The sequence below is a fragment of the Chenopodium album genome, chromosome 16, assembly GCF_948465745.1.
Source record: "Chenopodium album chromosome 16, dcCheAlbu1.1, whole genome shotgun sequence".
Lineage (NCBI taxonomy): Eukaryota > Viridiplantae > Streptophyta > Magnoliopsida > Caryophyllales > Amaranthaceae > Chenopodium > Chenopodium album.
In genome coordinates, this window is record NC_137849.1 from 37,800,015 (window position 1) to 37,819,861 (window position 19,847).

At 32.0% G+C, this 19,847-nt stretch overlaps 3 protein-coding genes across 3 annotated transcripts; 1 reads left to right on the forward strand and 2 right to left on the reverse strand.

The window, feature by feature from the left end:
* The first annotated feature begins 9,035 nt into the window (after positions 1-9,035).
* Positions 9,036-9,464, forward strand: LOC145584216 (uncharacterized). Its single transcript, XM_081641112.1, has one exon. The coding sequence runs from the start codon at positions 9,036-9,038 to the stop codon at positions 9,462-9,464; it is 429 nt and encodes a 142-aa protein (XP_081497238.1).
* A 170-nt stretch (positions 9,465-9,634) lies between these two features.
* LOC145585229 (uncharacterized) lies at positions 9,635-11,528 on the reverse strand. Its single transcript, XM_081641946.1, has 3 exons — positions 11,084-11,528; positions 10,860-11,003; positions 9,635-10,776 (listed from the first exon to the last, which is right to left on the reverse strand). Exons 1-3 carry the CDS (start codon positions 11,510-11,512, stop codon positions 9,820-9,822), a joined length of 1,530 nt encoding a protein of 509 aa, XP_081498072.1. The 5' UTR covers positions 11,513-11,528; the 3' UTR covers positions 9,635-9,819.
* A 2,987-nt stretch (positions 11,529-14,515) lies between these two features.
* Positions 14,516-17,963, reverse strand: LOC145586453 (petal death protein-like). The gene is made up of 6 exons (XM_081643293.1): positions 17,654-17,963; positions 16,296-16,369; positions 16,119-16,201; positions 16,002-16,026; positions 15,730-15,896; positions 14,516-15,138 (listed from the first exon to the last, which is right to left on the reverse strand). The coding sequence occupies exons 1-6, from the start codon at positions 17,854-17,856 to the stop codon at positions 14,776-14,778; spliced, it is 915 nt and encodes a 304-aa protein (XP_081499419.1). The 5' UTR covers positions 17,857-17,963; the 3' UTR covers positions 14,516-14,775.
* Between the last annotated feature and the right edge of the window lie 1,884 nt (positions 17,964-19,847).

The window sequence follows — 19,847 nt, forward strand, 5'->3', positions numbered from 1 at the left end:
TGTATAAAAATTCCACCTTTATAAAAACATTTAAAATTGTTGTAATTATGTTTAAAAACACCTCTTTCAATAATTTCAAGCATAAACAATCAATTTCCATCAATCTACATTAATAGGGTTTTCAATTTGGGGCTTTTTAATTCAAAAACTAAATCTAAAAATTATATACATAATAATCATAATCAAACATCATAAAAATCATTACACAACCCAAAAATAATTATTACATTAAGGCTAAATTAAATTAAAATAGGAAAAGTATTTTTTTTTTTTGAAACGCACAACCACATGACGGGAGGGGGTTGTTACTGCACTCCAAGTCGGCGGATGTTGTTGTCAGTTGTTGTTGGTGACAGTGGCCGGTCGATGGGAAGTGGTAGTGGCGGCCGACCACCATAATGTATGTGTGCGTGTGTGGTGCAAAAATAAGGGCAGGGGAAAAAATTAAGAGAGAGAAAATAAAAAGAGAGAGAGAGTTTACCTTTGGTTATTATCCACTTTGGGCAACGTTTAACTTGCTCATAAGATGGGTATTTATACCCTCTCTCAAAACCCTCCTAGCTTAAATTTCCACTTCTACCCTTAGCAGTGGCGGAGCTAGGATTTCTTATACGGGGGGACAAATTTCGGAGGTTCAATGTTTCAACAAAAATCTCAAGGAAAAAGAAATTCACAAAAATTGTTTAATATTTATTTGAAATCGTATACAACAAGTACTCCTATATGGCAAAAGAGGAGTAAAAATGTTCATCGTATTTTAAGAAAATTATCCGACAAATGAATAAATGTTTGTTTGTAAACACCAATTCCAAGTTATGTAATCCAATAATTTATAAATAAAAAATCTATTACCTTATCATAATGTTAAATAATTAGTCTTTAAACAATTTGATGATAAATATATATGGAGAGATTTGGATTACATTCGAAAAAAATAAACATAACTTTCTATAATCAATCTTATTATTACAAATGTACTACGTATATATAAATAAAATTTTAAAGTTATTTACACATAATTAATAAATGGTCATCCATTAATTAAAAACATAAAAAAAAAAAAAAAACGATAGTATATAGAATTTAATCATACTGTATGAGGTTTTTCTCAAAAAAAAAAAAAAAAATATTGTATGAAGTAACTCATTAATAATCACAAGTAGGAGGAAAAAAAACAAAAAAGAGGCTGTTGAACATTAGAGTAATCAGAAAACAATAAAAGTAGGATTAATAAAAAAAAAAAAAAAAAAAAAAAACTGTGCGAGCGTTAGATATAATATTCGAACCTTGAATCAAGAGTAAACATTATTCCCAACTCAACCATCAAACCATTTTCTTCTTTGTATTATTAACTGCACGGGTAATTTATTTATACTTCGTACATTGTTACAGAATTGGTTTAAAGCCAAATATATATATATATATATATATATATATATATATATATATATATATATATATATATATATATATATATATATATATATATATATATATATATAATGGGGAGACAGCCGTCCCCCCATGTTGTAATGTGGCTCCGCCGCTGACCCTTAGGGTTTGTTTGGTTCAATATTAGTAAAAGAAGAAGAGAAAGGAAGGGAAGGGAAAAGAAAGGAAAAAAAGGGAAAGGAAAGTGTTTTTATCTTCCAAAATTTGGTTACTGAATGGAAATGAAGGGAAGAGAAAGAAAATTAATGAAGGATAAGTTTTATTTTTCTCTTTCTAGTCGAATTCCTCCAATTTCGAAAGGAAAGGAAAGCTAAAAATTTGTAAAGGAACTTTCCTCCCACTTCCCTTCCTTTCCTTTAAATTCTCATGTTATTAATTCAACCAGCAAACATGGGAACATGATTAAAACCCTTTCCTTTCTTTTCTTTTCCATCCAAATCCCTTCAACCAAAAAATGCCTTAATGATTCCTTCCCCTATTCAAACTAGTCCTTGACTTTCTTTAAATACCATTGACTTAAATTTCCTTTTTATAAAATAAGATATGTCCCAATATTTTTTTAATAATAAAATAAAATATTTACAAAATAATTAAATAAGTAAAAATGGACCTTTAATTTAAAAAAAAAAATCTTTTTAAATTAGTAAAATACCATAAATAATTCATTTTGAATTATTTAAATACTTTATAAAATAATGATTTAAATTAAAATATGTATAAAAACATGGGGTATTACAAAGTAACTCGTGTCATACGGTGTGGCCAGCCACATATAAAAATTTATGTAAAAACAATATTAAGGGTATGTTCTCTTCAGCTTAATTTTAGTTCAGTTCAGTTTAGCTCCAATCAGTTCAGTTCAGCTCCTAATTTCCTTCTCTTATAAAATTTTCATTTCACCTATATTCAGTTCAGTTCAATTCAGCTCAGTTTAGTAAATCAAAACAGGTTCTAAATTAGGTAGCATGTAAGAATTAAAACAAAAATAGAAAAAAAAAATTAGGACACTCAGTTTGATTTATATATAAAAAAGAATCGATAACTAAGGGCTTGTTTGGCATCGTTTTTAGTTTTCTTTTTTTTTAAACAAAAAACCAAAAATAGGAAATAAGAAAAATATGTTTCCTTTATTTTGTTCTTAGTTTTTAAAATTATCATGATATTAATAAATTTGACTAATTTTAATTCATTATATGACATATATCATATGCATGGTTTTGCAAAACAAAAAAGCGAAATATATATAAAAAAAATCACAGTAATGTCCAACGAGCGCTAATTTAAAAGTACTAAAAATTGGGCTATTTCAAAAACCTTTTTTTTTTGGTCTTATGACAACTAAGGGTTGTTCTAATTTACTTAACTGAACTGAAGTGAGCTGAAATGAACTGAACTGTTTATGAGAGAAGGAAATTAGGAACTGAACTGAACTGATTGGAGCTGAACGCATGAACTGAACTGAAATTAAGCTGAAGAGAACATGCCCTAATTTAAAGCTACTAAAATTTGGTTTATTTCAAAAAGACAAAAACCTAAGAAGATTTTAATTTACTTATTATAGTAAAAGCGTATGATTCTTCAAATGAATTATTTCAAATTGATCTTACAAAAAACAAAGCATAATTTCTTATTTTTATTTTCAAGTAAAATATGTTATAAAGTTATATGAATTGTGCAACGCCAAATTGTTTCAATTTATGATGAAAATAAAAATATGAAGTAATTTGTATTATTAATCACCTAATATTTTTTTTTATTATTATATTACTTTTATAACTATTATTAATATTAGGAAATTTTGGTTTTTACCATCTCTATAAAACCAACTATTTGCTTTTACCACCTATATAATTTAAAGTTTTATTTTACCACCTCAGCAAAAAAAAAAAAAAAAAAAAAAAAAAAGTTGGTTTTTCCCACCAAAATCCAACTCCGGTGACGGAAGAGTAATATGAGGTCCACAATAACGGCTACTTTTAAAATTTCCCCCCAATCTTCACGATTTCCCTCTTTATTTAAATATATTTTCTTCATTTCTTAAAAAATAACGTTGAATTGAGCTTGAATTTGGCGTATTTTTCCCCAAATCCTCAAAAATGCTCTACCCTAACAATCCTAGCATCCAAATTTTCAGATTTGTGCTCGTTTAAAAAAGTCTGTTGTTAGATAAATTTGAAGAAGGTATGCATTTCACTTAATTCGCAAAAATCATGAATTATTAGGTGTATTTTTCGCCATTACTGTCATAATTATCTTCCAATTGTTTTGTATCATTGACATTGTTAATATCACTTATGAATTGAGCCCCAAATTCAGAGTTTAAAAATTAGGGTTCATGTTAGTAAAAATTAATTTGGGGGTTTTTTTAAATTGTAATTGGTTAATTTAATTAAGGTTAGGGAATGATAATCGTGTTTAATTAGAACAAATTTGATGTATGGTGTTGGTTGTGAATTGTAGAAGCAAATGTCTTCCATAAGTCTATCACCTTCAAAAGAGAAAAGAGAGATGAAAAATGTAAGGAGGTTAGAAGAGATGAAAATTTCAGAAATTTAATTAGGGTTTAAATTTTACAGAGAGATGAAAAATGTAAGGAGAGAGATCAGCATTTCAGAAAAATTAATAGGAGGAAGGAGAGAAAGTAAAAGGAATTGAATAGGGAAGGTGAGGGTAATGAAGAGAGAAGGGTAAATAATGTTTGGGAGCATTTAATTTGGAGGGAAATAAAAAAAAAAAAAAAGGGCTCGACATTACTTTTCCATCATCGGAGTTGGGTTTGGTGGGAAAAACCAACTTTTTTTTTTTTTTTTAATGAGGTGGCAAAATAAAACTTTAAATAAAAAGCAAATAAGTCGTTTTACGGAGGTGGCAAAAGTCAAAATTTTCTTAATATTATTTATAACTCATAAAGAATATGGCATAAAAAAGTTAATGCCTATTTTATTTGGCTTAGAAGTTAGAAGCCACTTGTAGCTTACCAAAAAGCCATTTATCAAATACGACCGTATTTAATAATTTAGTTATTTGAAATATAATTTGAAAAGCCAAAAGCTAACAAAATGTTTACAATGGACAGCAAAAGCATTCACATGCTCAACTACATTATTAATAATTATATATGCACGAGTAGCATCACTATTAGTTGTTTATATATAGCATTCTATTTTCTCTTAGACTACTTGCATTGTCTATATTACTTACTTGCATATACTGTATTATTCATTAATGTAACAAAAATAATTCAACAAAATTGAATTCATTATCATCATTATTAATTTAGCACATGTTTTGAGTTTAATTGTTGATAGAACTATTGGTTGACAATAACTTAATTATGGAAGCAAGGCAACTTATCAACAAAACTTGTAGCAAATTCATAATGAGGTCTTAATAATTACTTGGTCGAAATTACGACCACATTCGCAAGGGAATTGTATACGTTACTGTAACAATATTGATAACAACAAACTAACAAAGGAATTGTTACGTGAGTTATATGTGACCATTCCTTTTGTTGTCTTAGATAATGTGACTAGATGTTTTGTTTTAAACACACACCAACCATTCCTTTTTTATTTTTTATTTTTTTATTTTTTTATTTTTTTATTTTTTTTGGTTTAAAAGGCAAAATGATTTTTTGAAAGCTTGTACATACCATATCCAATATTTACAAATAATTAGTCGATTCACATATCATTGTTTAAATACAAAGAAAGCAGGTTTAGTATAGAGTGCTGGGAAGGAATTCATCTTGATACTTTGAGATTATAAGTCAGAGCTCCACTAACGGCACATGTTTGAGGGTTGGAAGTTGGGGGATTTCCTTATCTTCCCCTCTATTTTCAAGTAGAAACCCCGTATGCATAGTTAGGTAATGGTGCTGGTTTAGTAGGGTCCTTAGTCCTTTTACTTAACCAGACCAGGAGTTGATGTCCACCTAAATAGGCCACCAGTTGTTGATTTGAATATTGACATGTGGGATTTCAGTTTTTGAACAACATACACATCCAGTATTAAAACTTACAGTACAATTATGCAAATCATTGTCTTGAATTTAACTATCACCAATGAAAACAAAATTTTGGTGACCACTTGAAATTAAATTGATTGAAGCCTTTGAAGGTACCTAGCCATCCGTCCTATAATTATAAATAATTGTAATATTGTGTGATTCAAATTTCAGGTTTTAATTAGCTTAAAGTATAGTTCATAACAAATAAACATCATACAAATAACACAATAATCATCATATAATAAAGTCAACAAAACATAGGAATTGTCTTTTTATCTACATTGAAAAAACATTAGCATTTCTCGTTAAAAAAAAAAATAAAATTGATAACATAGAAAATTTGATTTTTGAAGTAGAGCTGATTTAGTTAATTGTATCCTTAGAATTGTACTTTTTGATAGAGTATAAAACATATTCTTGGACCTCAACCATCAGCTTAGGATTTTGGTTGAGTTGATCCTCTAACATGGTATCAGAACCAGCGTGACACAAACGTTACGGATTCGAATCTTATCCACCCCTCCTTCAAAGTGGAATTAATTCGCGTCGGGTATGAGAGGGTTTGAGCTGCATCCACATTTCAAGCCCAAAGGGCCTTTCATGTGAGGGGGAGTGATAGAGTATAAAACATATTCTTGGGCCTCAACCATCAGCTTAAGTTTTTGGTTGAGTTGATCCTCTTAACACTTTTTATCACCATTTGTATGAAATTGAACTTCTAATGGACCTTGGGATACCTTTGTTAAGATTAGGCAAAGAGAGATTTGAGGTATTTAGGAGTAACAACCTAAACCTTATTTAATAAATTTTCAAATTGTTTGTCTAAGGGGTAAAGATGTATGTAGCCCTAAAAGCATTTAGCACATGATAACAATCTAACCTTATTCAGGTTTATTTTCAAATTGTTTGTTTAAGGGGGGTAAAGATATATGTAGCCCTAAAACCATTTAGCACATGATATGATTTTAATAGATATAAATGTAAAAATAAATAATAAAATTACACGTTGATTAGTGTAATTATTATTGTTTACTGACTTTATAATTTAAATTATATTTTCTTATACGCAACCTCATTTTCTTTCTTTTTTTTTTAAATCATGAAATATATTAATTACATATATTTTATTTTATTTTTTTTATAAAAAATAGATATATGCCACTATTAAGAAGACCATTTATTGACAGTTCTATCAACAACTATCTTCAATTATAAATTGACAAGGCTATATATGTAGTTGAGAAACCCAAAACAATTAATATTGGATTCGCAAAACTCTAATATAAGGAGATCAAACACTCAAATAGCATATGAGCATATCATATTCATAACTTAGCATGTTAGTGTGACATTGACTAGTAATAAATAAAAACAAGTATATATTAATGTCATATATGTATCATCCAATAATGTTGTAAACATTACATTATTATTGTATATTTTCAAAAGCAACCACATATTAAATTTAATTTTGCACTGATGTTGGATGGTCTATTTGTATTGTTCCATTCTCATTAAATAAGTCAAGATCAAAGAGATGGTGAACCATGTGGATGATAAGTGCTTGAATGATGACTAACATGTTAATATGACGAAAGGGTATTTTCGTCCACAATAACAAATCCAACAATGTAGGGTCTCGAATCTTAGATGTAATACATAAAAGATGTACTATATGTGGCTTGAATCTTGTTATCTCATATCAAATTCTATGAATAATGCATCTAATTTGGTATATGTACATGTTTTGAGGTTGTCTGTATAATTGTGAGGTCAAAGAGTGACCAATTTATTTGTGCGGTTGCATAGCTATACAATTATGTGTCACTTACGGAATATAATATGTTTTTAGTGTAGCAATAATTAGGTGAGCGATAATGTAGATGGTGTTTGATTTTAGTTACTGAGTATGTATCACAAGTTACAGGAAGAAATTTTAGATATGTAAGGAGTAATAAGTAAATTATAGTTGACATCGGCCTATCAACCATCGAGCTCATTTTGTACAAACAACCAAAGTTAGAACGTAATTATAGTACTTTATATGAGTATTCAATTATGAATTTAACTTTGACAATTACTAGTTTGTTGTAAGAGAATTAAGGCAAGAGAGAATTGAATGAAAAAAGAGAGTAAAATGTGATAATTAAAATAATAAAATTGGACTAATCAATAACAAGTGATTAAGGTTTTTGTTCTCTTCTTGTTCTTGTCAAATGAGATTAGAAAATTTTGGACAAGACTAGAAAAATTATAATCAAACCAGACAAAATTTATATATGTAAATAGTAATTCAAACCAAACAATGTATTCAAACCAAACTAACAAAAGCTCATATCAAACTAGATTAGGCCAAACTGTAAAAAAAAATTGGCCTAGACTAATAAACTTTATATAAAATGAATAGAACATAGCCTATGTGTGATTTGTGATTGTGAAGAGTAAGAGAGGATGATTTATAAAGTAATAAAAAAAACTGAAAAAAATTAATTAAAAATAACATATACGGAGTACTAGTAATAGATTTATAAAGGAAATTTTGTGAAAAACTACCTATTATAGTCCAGAATTTGCGAGAAACTACCTATTATAAAAAATGTTGTAATTGACTACCTAATTTTTTGAAAAATGTTGTAATTTACTACCTTAAGCCGGATTATGAAGAAGTTTGACCAAAATTCTCCGGCGTTGACTTGGTCACATGACTATCACGTGACACTTAATGACCCTTTTCTTTCCCAAATTTTCTCAGAATTTTCCCACGTGATGGTCACTAAATGTCACGTGACCAAGTTAACGCCAGAAAATTTTGGTCAAACTTCATAATCCGGCGTAAGGTAGTAAATTACAACATTTTTCAAAAGTTAGGTAGTCAATTACAACATTTATTTTAATAGGTAGTTTCTCGCAAATTATGGACTATAATAGGTAGTTTTTCACAAAATTTTCATTTATAAATAACAAAGCAAACATATTTATTAAAATAAATATGATCAAGTCGATACTTTAATTGAAAAATAAAACAGTATGATTGTTTAGTGAATTTGGTACTAGTTGGATTTAATTGGTTAGTAATACTAGTTGATATGTGTATAAAAATTATGAATAAAGCAATTAAGAAAAAGGAAAATTTGTCAGGGACAACTTTTTATAACATATTTTTTGTCTGGGACAACCTTATAAATTTTTTTTGACAAAGTCAGACCTGAATAATTTTTTTTTTTTTGTTTAGGGAGACCAACCCCCACTTTCAGGCCATTGACCACTGGATTCCAGCGTTGACCTCCACATGACTATCATGTGCTCCTTATTTCTTCGAATTACACCTCTTTTCCCTCCAATTTTCCCACATAAAAACCCCTCTTAATCTCAATTGAATCCAAATCTAAATTTTTTCCCCAATTTCGAATTCCACTTGGTCATTCAACAATTCGAAGGTCGCGAATTGAATCTTGTTCTCAATCAGGTGAGTAATTCCATAACACTTCTTCAATTTTGTGAACCATTAAAATTCTAGGGTTTTGAATTGGGGTTTGTTTGTTGTTTAATTTTCAGGGAATTGGTACCCAATATGGCTCGATTTGAAGGGAAGAGATGTGGATGTGGGTTTCCAGTTGCTAGAAGGACTTCATGGACCCATGAAAATCTAGGGAGAAAATTTGTTGCTTGCAAGTTCTTCAACCACGAAACAGGGCAAAAAGGTTGTAATACATTTGAATGGTTGGACGAGGATATACTAGATTGGCAGAGGGATGTAACTAATGTGCTAATAGCAGAAAAGCATAGGCTTTCCACTGATCTGAGTATTCTGAAAACAAGATTGGCATGTACTGAACAAGAGAAGGGTCGCCTTGCTTCTGAACTTAATATGCTGAGGAACAGCAAGTACAAGGCTGAAAGGAGGGTAATGGAAGAAGAAAATTCAAGGAACAAGCTAATTGTAACCTGTGTGATTGTGTCAGTTGTTATTAGTTTTTGTTTTGTTAAGCTTTTTGGTTAGTTATTGAAGTTGTATTTGGTATAATGGCATTTTGGTTTGAATATTGTAATTTGAACCTTTATTAGTGGATGAATCAAATGATGATGCTTATTTTGTTGCACAATTTATGTCACCTAAACTCCTTTCACAAATAGCATACAATTTTTGCAAAAGAACATTAGCTTGAATAGATGTATGGAAATCAATCAAACACCATACATAGGTGTGTACACCATTAACACAAATATTTTTGGTGGCCACACCCTTTAAATACACCAAAAGTATCCAAAATAAGCTAATGATATGTTAAAAAAAGCAAACACATAAACTCCTTGTACAGTACAAAGACACAGAACTATAGTTAGGCTTCATCATGCTAAGGTTGTGAAGGTTGAGTAGGCTGAGTTAACACTATTTCATCATGCTCTGCTGCTGGTGCTTTCTTCCTGCCACTTCTCCTTGGAGCAGGTGCACTTTGTTCAGCTTGGGCCTTCTTTGCTTCTGCTGCTGCCTTCTTTGCTGCTGCATGAGCTTGAGCATAAGTGGTCCCTCCTCCTCCATCAACAGGCTTAGAACACTTATTCACATAATGTCCATGGCCACCACACCCACTGCACCTGTTTGGTTTTTTGGCCCTTTTAACATTTTTTTCAACATCTTCACCTGGCTCCTTCACCCTTTTTTTATTGCTTGGTCTGCCAGCCATTTTTTTGTAAGGTGGAGGCAAGGGAGCAGGGTATGGTGTGACCTCCCATTGAGTCTGTCCTGGCATAGCCTTGAATGATGGTGCATAGGCTTTTTTATATGTCTCCACGTGATATGCTTGATGAATATACTCTTCATGGTTCAACCTCAACATCCTAATACATGGTAAAGCATGCCAGCATGGAATGCCCATCAACTTCCACCTATAGCAGCCACATTCTTGCTTCTCCAAGTTAACAACAAAAGTGTCTCCCTCATGGTCCACCTCAAACTCATACAAGTCAGCCTGCATAACTCTCATATTTGACACCTCATCATACCCCCTATTAATCATCTTCATGACAGAAGACATTATCTTTCCATCATACCCCCTTATGCCTTCCTTTTTAGAACAAAACCTCTGCATAACATATCTCCTTATCCACTCCATTAACTGCAAAATTGGTTTGGATCTTGCTTCCCTTAACACATTATTGAAATATTCACAACAGTTATTGAGCAGCATACCAGACTTAGATGATGAACTGAAACTATGCCTAGACCAGTGACAAGTTGGAATTGCAGCCAAGTACTCATAAGCCTCTTTATTCAACTCTTTAATTTTGTCCATGTGAGCATTGAAATGATGCTGTTACATGTTTGAAAGTGTAAGAATGCAAGTCATAAACAGAGGCCCATGGACACAAAATAAAATCAGTACTAAGACCTTACCTTTGTGCTTGATCTAGCAGCCATCCTGAAGTACTCTTTGAATATAACCCCAGGGAATTTGGATTTGATGTTTGTCCATATATGCCTACAGCAATATCTTGTCTCTGCATCTGGCATAACTGTATTGAATGCTTCAAGTAATCCCTGCAACAATGGGATTGCAGATTTCAGTAAAACAAAGTCAAGGCAATGAGTTAGGAAAGGACAGGGAATAAGGATATTACCTTATGCCTATCAGACATATAGGTAAGCTCATCATCTTCATGCACCCAAGTAACTAAGTCAGCAACAAATATGATGTCATTTCTCAACAAGTCCAAGAACCAGGACCATGTCTCTGTATTCTCAGTCTCCACCACTGCCCATGCCACAAGGAATATATTGTTATTCCCATCTTTGCCCACTACAATAAGTAAAATGCCTAGATAACGGCCTTTGAGGTATGCCCCATCAACCCCTATAATGGGCCTACAACTAGCAATAAAACCCTCCTTACAGGCCTGTAAACAAACATAGAGCCTCTGGAACAAGGGAGGTGGCTTCTCTATCCCATCCACCTTCACTACAGCAGTACTACCAGGGTTATACTTGATGATTGTTGCAGCATAATCCCACACCTTCTTGTACTCCTCACTAGCATCACCAAAAATCATTTTTAGAGCCCTTGCTCTAGCATAATATGCCTTATAGTATCCAACGTCAACTTTGACTTCTCTTCTCACCCTTTTTATGAAGTGTTTCTACTTTCAACTGGGGTCATCTTTCCAATCCTCTAAGTATCTCTCAGCCAAGATGTCACTCTGGGGTTGTAGTATTGGTGGCCACATATATGTTCAGGCCTTATCCTCTTTATCTGCCATGTCTCCTCATCTTTCAGCTTCCTAGCATGGATTTTGAACTTGCACTTCCTCTTTTCCTTGCATGTGCACTGCAGGATTCTACCTTTTTTCCAAGGACAGCCACACCTCTTTGCACATAACACTATCACCCTGCTTCTGTTGTTATGTAGAAAGTAGTAGTTGTATCCATTGTTTATAGCATGGTGCCTGACAACCTTCCTTAAGATGATGTTTGAAGGAAATTTCAAACCCTTACTTAAGACAATCTTCCCTTTGAAATCAACTTGAGGATTAAAGATTGGGTAATCTGGTCCCTCCTCATCAGATCCAACTATGCTATCCAAATCATCATCAGAATCAATCAAATCAGCATCATTATCCACACCTACTGGTTCACCATCATCTTCTTCATCATCATCCCTACTTACACTAGTTTCACAAGCTACTCCCCCACCTAAAATCCTTGTAACCTTCTCACTGATATCATGATCAACATGCTTCTGGAAAAGATCATCATCACTGTCATCTTCATAATCATCCTCACTCAGAAGAACATCACTGTCTGCACTATTATCACTATCAGAAGCACTTATCCCAACACCATCATCTTCAGCATCAACTTCAGCACTCCTCAAAGATTGTTCTGTATGAGCAGGATGCCCTATGTTTAGCTCTCTAGGTCCAGACCTCTTTTCAGGTCTTTTCTTTGTGGCTGAGTTTGTAGGTAGCTTTTGCCTACCAGTATGTGAACTGATATAAGGATGGTTCATTGCTTGAGTTTTAGGTGAGGTGATTGGCAGTGAATGGTTCTAATTTGGAGCAACATTATTTGAGGGAAAAGAAGGGGAAGGGCTGGGAAAGTTTTTGAGAGGTGAGTAATTTTTTAGATAGAAAAAGAAGCTGGATGGGGTTTCAGATCTGGATTGAGATTCCAAAGTGATAACTTTATCACCTTTTTCAAATTGAGGGTTTTGACCACATGTGCTAACTGTGGTAGCTCGTGGACCCCCCAATGAAGTGTGTGGTCCCCTAAAACCCCCACTATTGCTCCCCCCATAACTATCCACATTGGTGCTGACTATGTTAGCTTGTGGACCCCCCTCGGCTGCATTATCTTTTTGCTTCTCTGGATGCACTAAGTACAGATGGTATCAACCATCACTTTCAGGAGCATCTAAGAACTCAGGTACATCATCATCCCCCTTAATTTGTTTCCTCCCATTATTTAGGCTACAACCATGTCTCCTAAACCATATTTCACCCACCTCTTTATATTTTAACTCCTTCTTAATCCATTCCACAAACTCAAAATAGCATACTTCCTCTACATTAGGATGCAAAGAAACACCAAAATAATCACTACTCCCCCGTTCATAAGTGGTTTTCTTATTTTTGGTCACAAACTGCCCACCATAATACAATCTAATATCTATAGGCTCCATCAGTCTTATCAAAGTGTATTTAGTATTAAACCTAAAACAAATCAAACAGAACATTGACTACATTAAAATTAGGGTTTTATAGCAATTACCCAAAAAAAAATTAATTAATTAATTAATTAATTAATAAATTAGTGTAAGGTACAGTACTCAATCATCATCAAAAGCATAATCAAGACAATTAATTAATTAAAACTACACATGCACTACAACCAAACAACTACTTTTTTCCCCAAAAAACGAGTTAAAAATTCATCAATTACTTTTGTATTGGTACCTGGGTTTGTCGAGTATATGTAATTACTGCTCTTCTTCTTCCTTTGTCTTGATGGAGCAGCTCGTTTCCTCTGCTTACCCATGGCAAAAGAAGAAAATTATAAATGAAGCAAAACCTACCCAAAAAGGAAAACTTTCCTCTTTCTAAGACTGAAAAATTGAATGTTCGTACTTACTTGGTGGTTGACGAATTAATAGGACCAATTGTCTCTGCCATTAATGAGGGAGCAATTGAGAAGACATCTCTGCAATGACTTAAAGGATGAGAGAGAGAGAACGGCCTGGATTCAATTGAGATTAAGAGGGGTTTTTATGTGGGAAATTGGAGGGAAAAGGGGTGTAATTAGAAGAAATAAGGAGCACGTGATAGTCACGTGGGGGTCAACGCCGGAATCCGGTGGTCAATGGCCTGAAAGTGGGGGTTGGTCTCTCTAAACAAAAAAAAAAAAAAATTATTCAGGTCTGACTTTGCCAAAAAAAATTTATAAGGTTGTCCCAAACAAAAAATGTGTTATAAAAGATTGTCTCTGACAAATTTTCCTAAAAAAAAAGAGTGAAAATGGGAAAATATTGTGGGTAAGAGGGATACTGTAGTAAAAGAACGAAGTTTACAAAAATGGAATAACATAAAAGTCTTACAAACTTTAAGAAACAGACCAAAGTAAAAAGTGTTAAAATCATTTCAATACAAGTGTAACTTGTATCAATGATACAAAGTAAAAGTTTTGCGTTAGTAATAACAAAACTCCACAATTTTCATATAATTAAAAAATTATCATCGGATTTAAGTGTTCGATCTCTTGATGTCTTTGATAGGTTGTCAATTAATTAATTCACTTCATAATTCCATTAATTTTCTTCACATTTAGAAGTCATTGACCCTAATCATTTTAGGTGCACACGGCACAATGGCGTGTATCACGAAAGTTGATAATTTATTAGTGATAATTTTATTTTTTTGATAATCAATATCATTATTGTTGGACCGTCATCAAGTCAAGTGTAGTTAAAAAAAATAAATAAAAAAAAAAACAAAAAAAAAGGTTATGCCCCCCACCATAAATTTCAACAAGAGAATAAAAATAAAGACATCTAGAAGGAATAAGCAATAATGAATTATTTATTCATTTCTCACAAGTAAATTAAATAAACATGAAATTTATATAAATAAACTTAATAATGCTAAATAAACAAAAGATTACATCTTATGTGAATCTTGACCTCACATAAATAATCAAACTAACAAGCATTACTCATGCATTATTTGAAACAATACTAAACAAGTGACAATATCAAGAATTGAAATCTCAAATTCATGATTTCTAATGCCATAATTTGGCATGCATGCTAAATAGGATGGTCTTAGGACTCCAAAGATTTTGGGGTGAAGTTCTTGAACTTTTGTTCCATCTCATACCAAGATTCCAAGCCGATCATCTCATTAAATTCGGAGAATGTAACCATTTTGTCCAAATCATCCCTAGTGGTACCCTTGTCCTTAAGAACCCTCAGGATTTCAACCAAAGCTTTGGTTGTAGCATAGATTGTTGATAGTGAATGAGCAATCAAGTGGAATCCCATTTCTTTGAACTCTGCGGGTGTGTGCAATGGGGTCTTTCCTCCTTCGATCATGTTAGCGATTCTCAAACCCTTGACATCCCTAACAACCTCTTTCAATTCTTCGATGTTTGCAGGTGCCTCGACAAAGGTAGCATCAGCTCCGGCCTACATACCAAATTAGATAATACTATCAAAACACACTTATAAATAAATGATTATCAACATTATTATTATTTTTCTATGCATCTAGCTACAACCGTTAATTTAAGGATTGGACCATCCAAAATATACAAGATTCAAATACGGTTCAATCACACTAAATTGTTCTTATTACTAATTGTCATTAGTCTTTCAACATTGAAAGATATGTGATCTGTATGAAAATGAAATTCTCATATGTGACAAGTTATAGGCTAGAAACAGTACTCATGTGCTGGACGATCCAAGTGGTTTGACTTGGGAAAATAATGGACACATATAAATAGTACTCATTTAATTTCTTTTTGATATATATTTTTATAATTTTACTCCACCACACATTACTAAATTGATCTTGATTTAGATCCAATCCTAACATATTAGGATTATAAATCTTAAATCTATATTCAAATCCTCGTAGCTTATCGGGTCCACCAGTTTAGCGTGAAATACATCTATGTTTTTATAATTCAAATATAGTAATTTAGTGTATACATTTTAGTAATTTAAATTTATGGTAACTAAAAAATTATATTGTCGACTAATTCACTAAGGTACCTCTCTGTAAAGGTTAGCCCTTCTGATGGCTTCTTGTAGACCATGGGGAGCCCTAGCATCGGACCTTGCTACCAAGAAAAAATCAGAATCACCAATGGCTTCTCTTGCTGCTGCAATTTTAAGGGCATGCTCCTCTGCAGGTACAACACTCTTACCACGCATGTGACCTAATTAAGAAATTAAACAAAAAAAAAAAGGAGTAATTAATCACATTATAGATTTAATTTATAAATTTGCAAAATAGTGGTAAAGTCAACTGCCAAAATACTTACCACACTTCTTGGGCCATACTTGATCCTATAGTAAAAAGAAAAAAAATTAATTCACATTATTAGTAAATGCAAAGTTATTATTTAATGTAAATAAAGGTTAAGTTCAATAATTGATACCTCTAGGAAGACACCCTTGGCACCAGCGGCAATCAATTGTTTGATAAACCTTTGGACATTGAGGGGGCCACCACCTCCGGTGTCTGACGTAAGCCAAAAAACATTGACCCTTTTATTAGTAACGTACTTTTTTTAACCACGAAAATATTTAAGAAATTAGTGGATTAATTTAGTTACCTCCGTCAACAACGACACATAAGCTTGGAGCAGCAGCGGTAATTCTAGCTACAGTGTCCACAACTTCAGTAGTTCTGTATCAAACAATAATTAACATTATTAGTCTCCGTAGTATATTCTAAGGTGTTACTAAAAAAATAAAAATTCTTCCAATTGACTATTACTAGATAATACAATTAATATTCAAAGCTTGACATAAGTGAAAAGATAGTACACCTAATACTAAACTTATTTTATTTTGTACAATTAAAAACCAATTAGCCACCTTTGTTTCACTAAACCCCAAATTAGGAACTGTTTTGAGTTGAATAATCTTAATCATCTTCATGGAAGTGTGAAATCGGCTAGTTAAGAGCATAATTTATCTATCTAAATTAGAAAATCCAATATACTTCTAAAAATGTTTGCATTGATAGAACACAAATAAAAATGTTTCACATTAAACTTTTAGCATGTCACATAATTTAATCAAAAAATTTATACGGCGCTATTTTTATAATTTTTTTTTAAATTAAAAATATATACTCCGTATCTATCTTTTTGGCGCGTATAAACTTCAATTTTGCAGTTGTCAAGAAAAGAAAAAAAATCCTTTTATTCGCTTTTTCATCTTGAAAATTGGCATGGCATTATGTAGTTCATTGAAGGGGACTTAACATACCACCCACTGCATAAACTAAGCATACATTTTCGAAATATTTTTCATAAAATTTTATCATAAACTTTTTCATTAGATATATCTATTTATACTTTCCAATAGAATGTCCATTTCTTAAAACATGGGTGCAATAGTAATAGTACAATATTTGTGGTTTCAAAAAAAAATATTTTTTGGTTTCAAATCCTATCAAAATTATTTTTAAGTCAAAATGTACCTAATCATTTCCACTTGCCCAATACTTTAAAAAGGTTGCGAAACATATAGTAGCTGCCTAAATGTTACCTTTAATAGGACATAATAAATTGGTTTCCATTATGTTGACTATACAACTATACGAGCACATGCATGCTTTTAGATTCATAATTACAAAGACTAATAATCAAGCATCTTGCCTTTAAAATCATAAATTTCGCGCAAAATAACTCAGATCGGATCAGATTATACCATATTATATTATATTAGATTCTTTTAGATTGTTGTATAATATTTGACCACTTGATCATTTTTTATGAATTATATTAGATCATGCATGTGTCACTCTATATATCAATTTACTATCACTTATCAATATAAAATTTGACATTTCTAAATACCAATGCAATAGCTATCAGTTTCATGATTTTTAACGAGGAATATAATCATTTAATGAAATTTAGAGAATTTATTAACAATGCACTAAGAGAAGTGAGAAATATACGTGAGCAAGCCAAAGTCAGGCAAGCCAAGGAGGGCAGCGGAAACACCAAAACCAGAGACAAAGCAAGCTTTGAAGCCGGTCTTGGCACAAATGGCGGCGGAGAAGGGATCTTGGAGACCCGGCATCAACACGGATCCTTCCTCAGCGATCAACCGGTGCACGGTTGTCCTTCCTACGGGAGCAGAACCCTCAAGAGAACCCATTTTCTAAGAAGAAAAAGAGCTAAGAAAAATATGATAGAATGAAGGAAGGAAGGAAGGAAGGAAGGAAGGAAGGGAGGAAGGAAGGAGGAGATGATCACTAGAAAGAAGTTGTGTTTTGTGTTTATTGTTTGGTGTGTTTGCTACCCTATTTATAGTCCTAGAGTACCAAGATATGGTACGTAGTCATAACATTTTAAAATAAAAGTTGCACCAAAAGATATTAATTTTTAAATAAAAGGGGTGCGAAATTGCGTTTATTTTTAACTTTTTAACATTTTTTATATTTTGATAGAAAGGAAATTTCGTGATTTGTTGTTTTGGTTAAATTTGCTTAGAGGAAAAAATATAATTGGAGGGAGGAAAATAGTATTTGTGGGTCCACAAAACCCCCTAAAGTGAGTGATTACTTGGCAATGTTTTTTTCCTTTTTTTTTTTTTTTTTTTTTTTTTTTTTTTGACATCATTACTTGGCAATGTTATCATTATATGCGTATTAATTTGAAAATTATTAGGGGTGTAGGGACATGTGTTTTAAAATTATATGTATGAATGTTATGATTATAATTTGGAATATAATGTTGAAAGCCTAAAAGATTAGCACCTTTTTTAATAAAATATTTACTTGTATTTAATTTATTTTTGTAAGCGCAAGATGTACTCATCATGGTAGGATTAAGTTAGTAAATAACTAAATACTCCATGTAATTAATTAGAGTTGGCTCAAGTGGTAAGTAGCTTGATGTCGTTTAAGGGAGGTCTTAAGTTCGAGTTAGGGGTGGAATTTCGGGTTAGCAGGTCGGGTTCGAGTCAAATTTCGATACCCATATCTCGCATGGGTACATGTCCAAACGTTTAGCTCAACTATTTTGTAAAAAAAATTCATAATTTCGAATTAAAAGTTGTTAGAGGACTGTGAAGTATCCAAATATTATACTTCTTCGAGGGTCGAAGAGACAAGGATCATATCAGATAGGGGTATTTGAGGTAAAATGAAAACTCCATGTAACATAGACATAAAATGAGTTTCAAAGGATCAATTGCAAGTAGTTAAATAAAAAAACAAATCGTTGTAAACTAGTAGTTGGATTACAAGATCCAATCTTAGATTTAACCCACCTTTGAACGTTGCTACAAGCCTACAACCTACAAGTAAAATAATTTTGTTGGTCACATGTACTTCTTGTTTATCAATAAAAAAAAATAAAGATGTTAAGGTTTGTTAGCAAATCCATTATCTAAATTGTTTTTTTTCGAATAAAAAATGTGTAATTGTTTAGATCTCATAATATAGTACATGTGACCATTGTTTTCTCAAATAATAATGGAGTACTGAATCATTTTACGTAAGAGCTGCAAGTTAAGAAAGAAACAAGTTACTCCATATTACATAATAATCACTAAATAAATCAATTTGAAAGTAATTCTCATGCCACAAACTCTATCTCCATGTACTTATATATGCCATTATGCTCAACAGCCTTGTATAATAACTTCATTAGGTTAAATACTCAACTTTTAACACATTCAAATACGGAGTAGTTAGTTTTTTGTTTTCATCAAATGGTAAAACACTATTTGCTCAACTCTTTTTTATGTAGAAATAAATTTAGATAAAGGTTTATGCATGACGATTAATGTATAGTAATGTATACCTTGTGCATGGTACATAACAACTGATTGTACGGTGACAATTGTTGATTAGGACGAATCTAAGCCAGGTAATTGATAAACACTTAGGATACCCTATTGGAATTTCTCAATCTTGAAGAAAGATTCCTCGTAAGAACTATTTTAGAAATACAGCTATTCAAGCTTTCAAAGGCATCCCCACCATATGTTGTTCATGGCCCATTTTTGTGTAATCAAATTTGGGAGAGTGACTAGGTGCGGCCAAAATTAATAATTCAAGTAGATTCTAAGGCCTACGTTCATAATTTCTTAATTCTTCTTATTACAAAATCAATAAATTTTACAATGGTGTTTTTTTAAAG

Bases quoted from the DNA above. Each gene is read 5' to 3' on its own strand.
- LOC145584216 (XM_081641112.1), top strand. From the start codon at position 9,036: ATGGCTCGATTTGAAGGGAAGAGATGTGGATGTGGGTTTCCAGTTGCT.
- LOC145585229 (XM_081641946.1), bottom strand. From the start codon at position 11,512: ATGATTTTTGGTGATGCTAGTGAGGAGTACAAGAAGGTGTGGGATTAT. The intron at 11,004-11,083 runs GTAATATCCTTA...CCATTGTTGCAG, and splicing joins ATATGTCTGATAGGCATAAG to GGATTACTTGAAGCATTCAA. The intron at 10,777-10,859 runs GTAAGGTCTTAG...AACATGTAACAG, and splicing joins CTGCTAGATCAAGCACAAAG to CATCATTTCAATGCTCACAT.
- LOC145586453 (XM_081643293.1), bottom strand. From the start codon at position 17,856: ATGGGTTCTCTTGAGGGTTCTGCTCCCGTAGGAAGGACAACCGTGCAC. The intron at 16,027-16,118 runs GTATCAATTATT...TTTTTACTATAG, and splicing joins CCAAGGGTGTCTTCCTAGAG to GATCAAGTATGGCCCAAGAA. The intron at 15,139-15,729 runs GTACCTTAGTGA...TTTGGTATGTAG, and splicing joins GGGCTAACCTTTACAGAGAG to GCCGGAGCTGATGCTACCTT.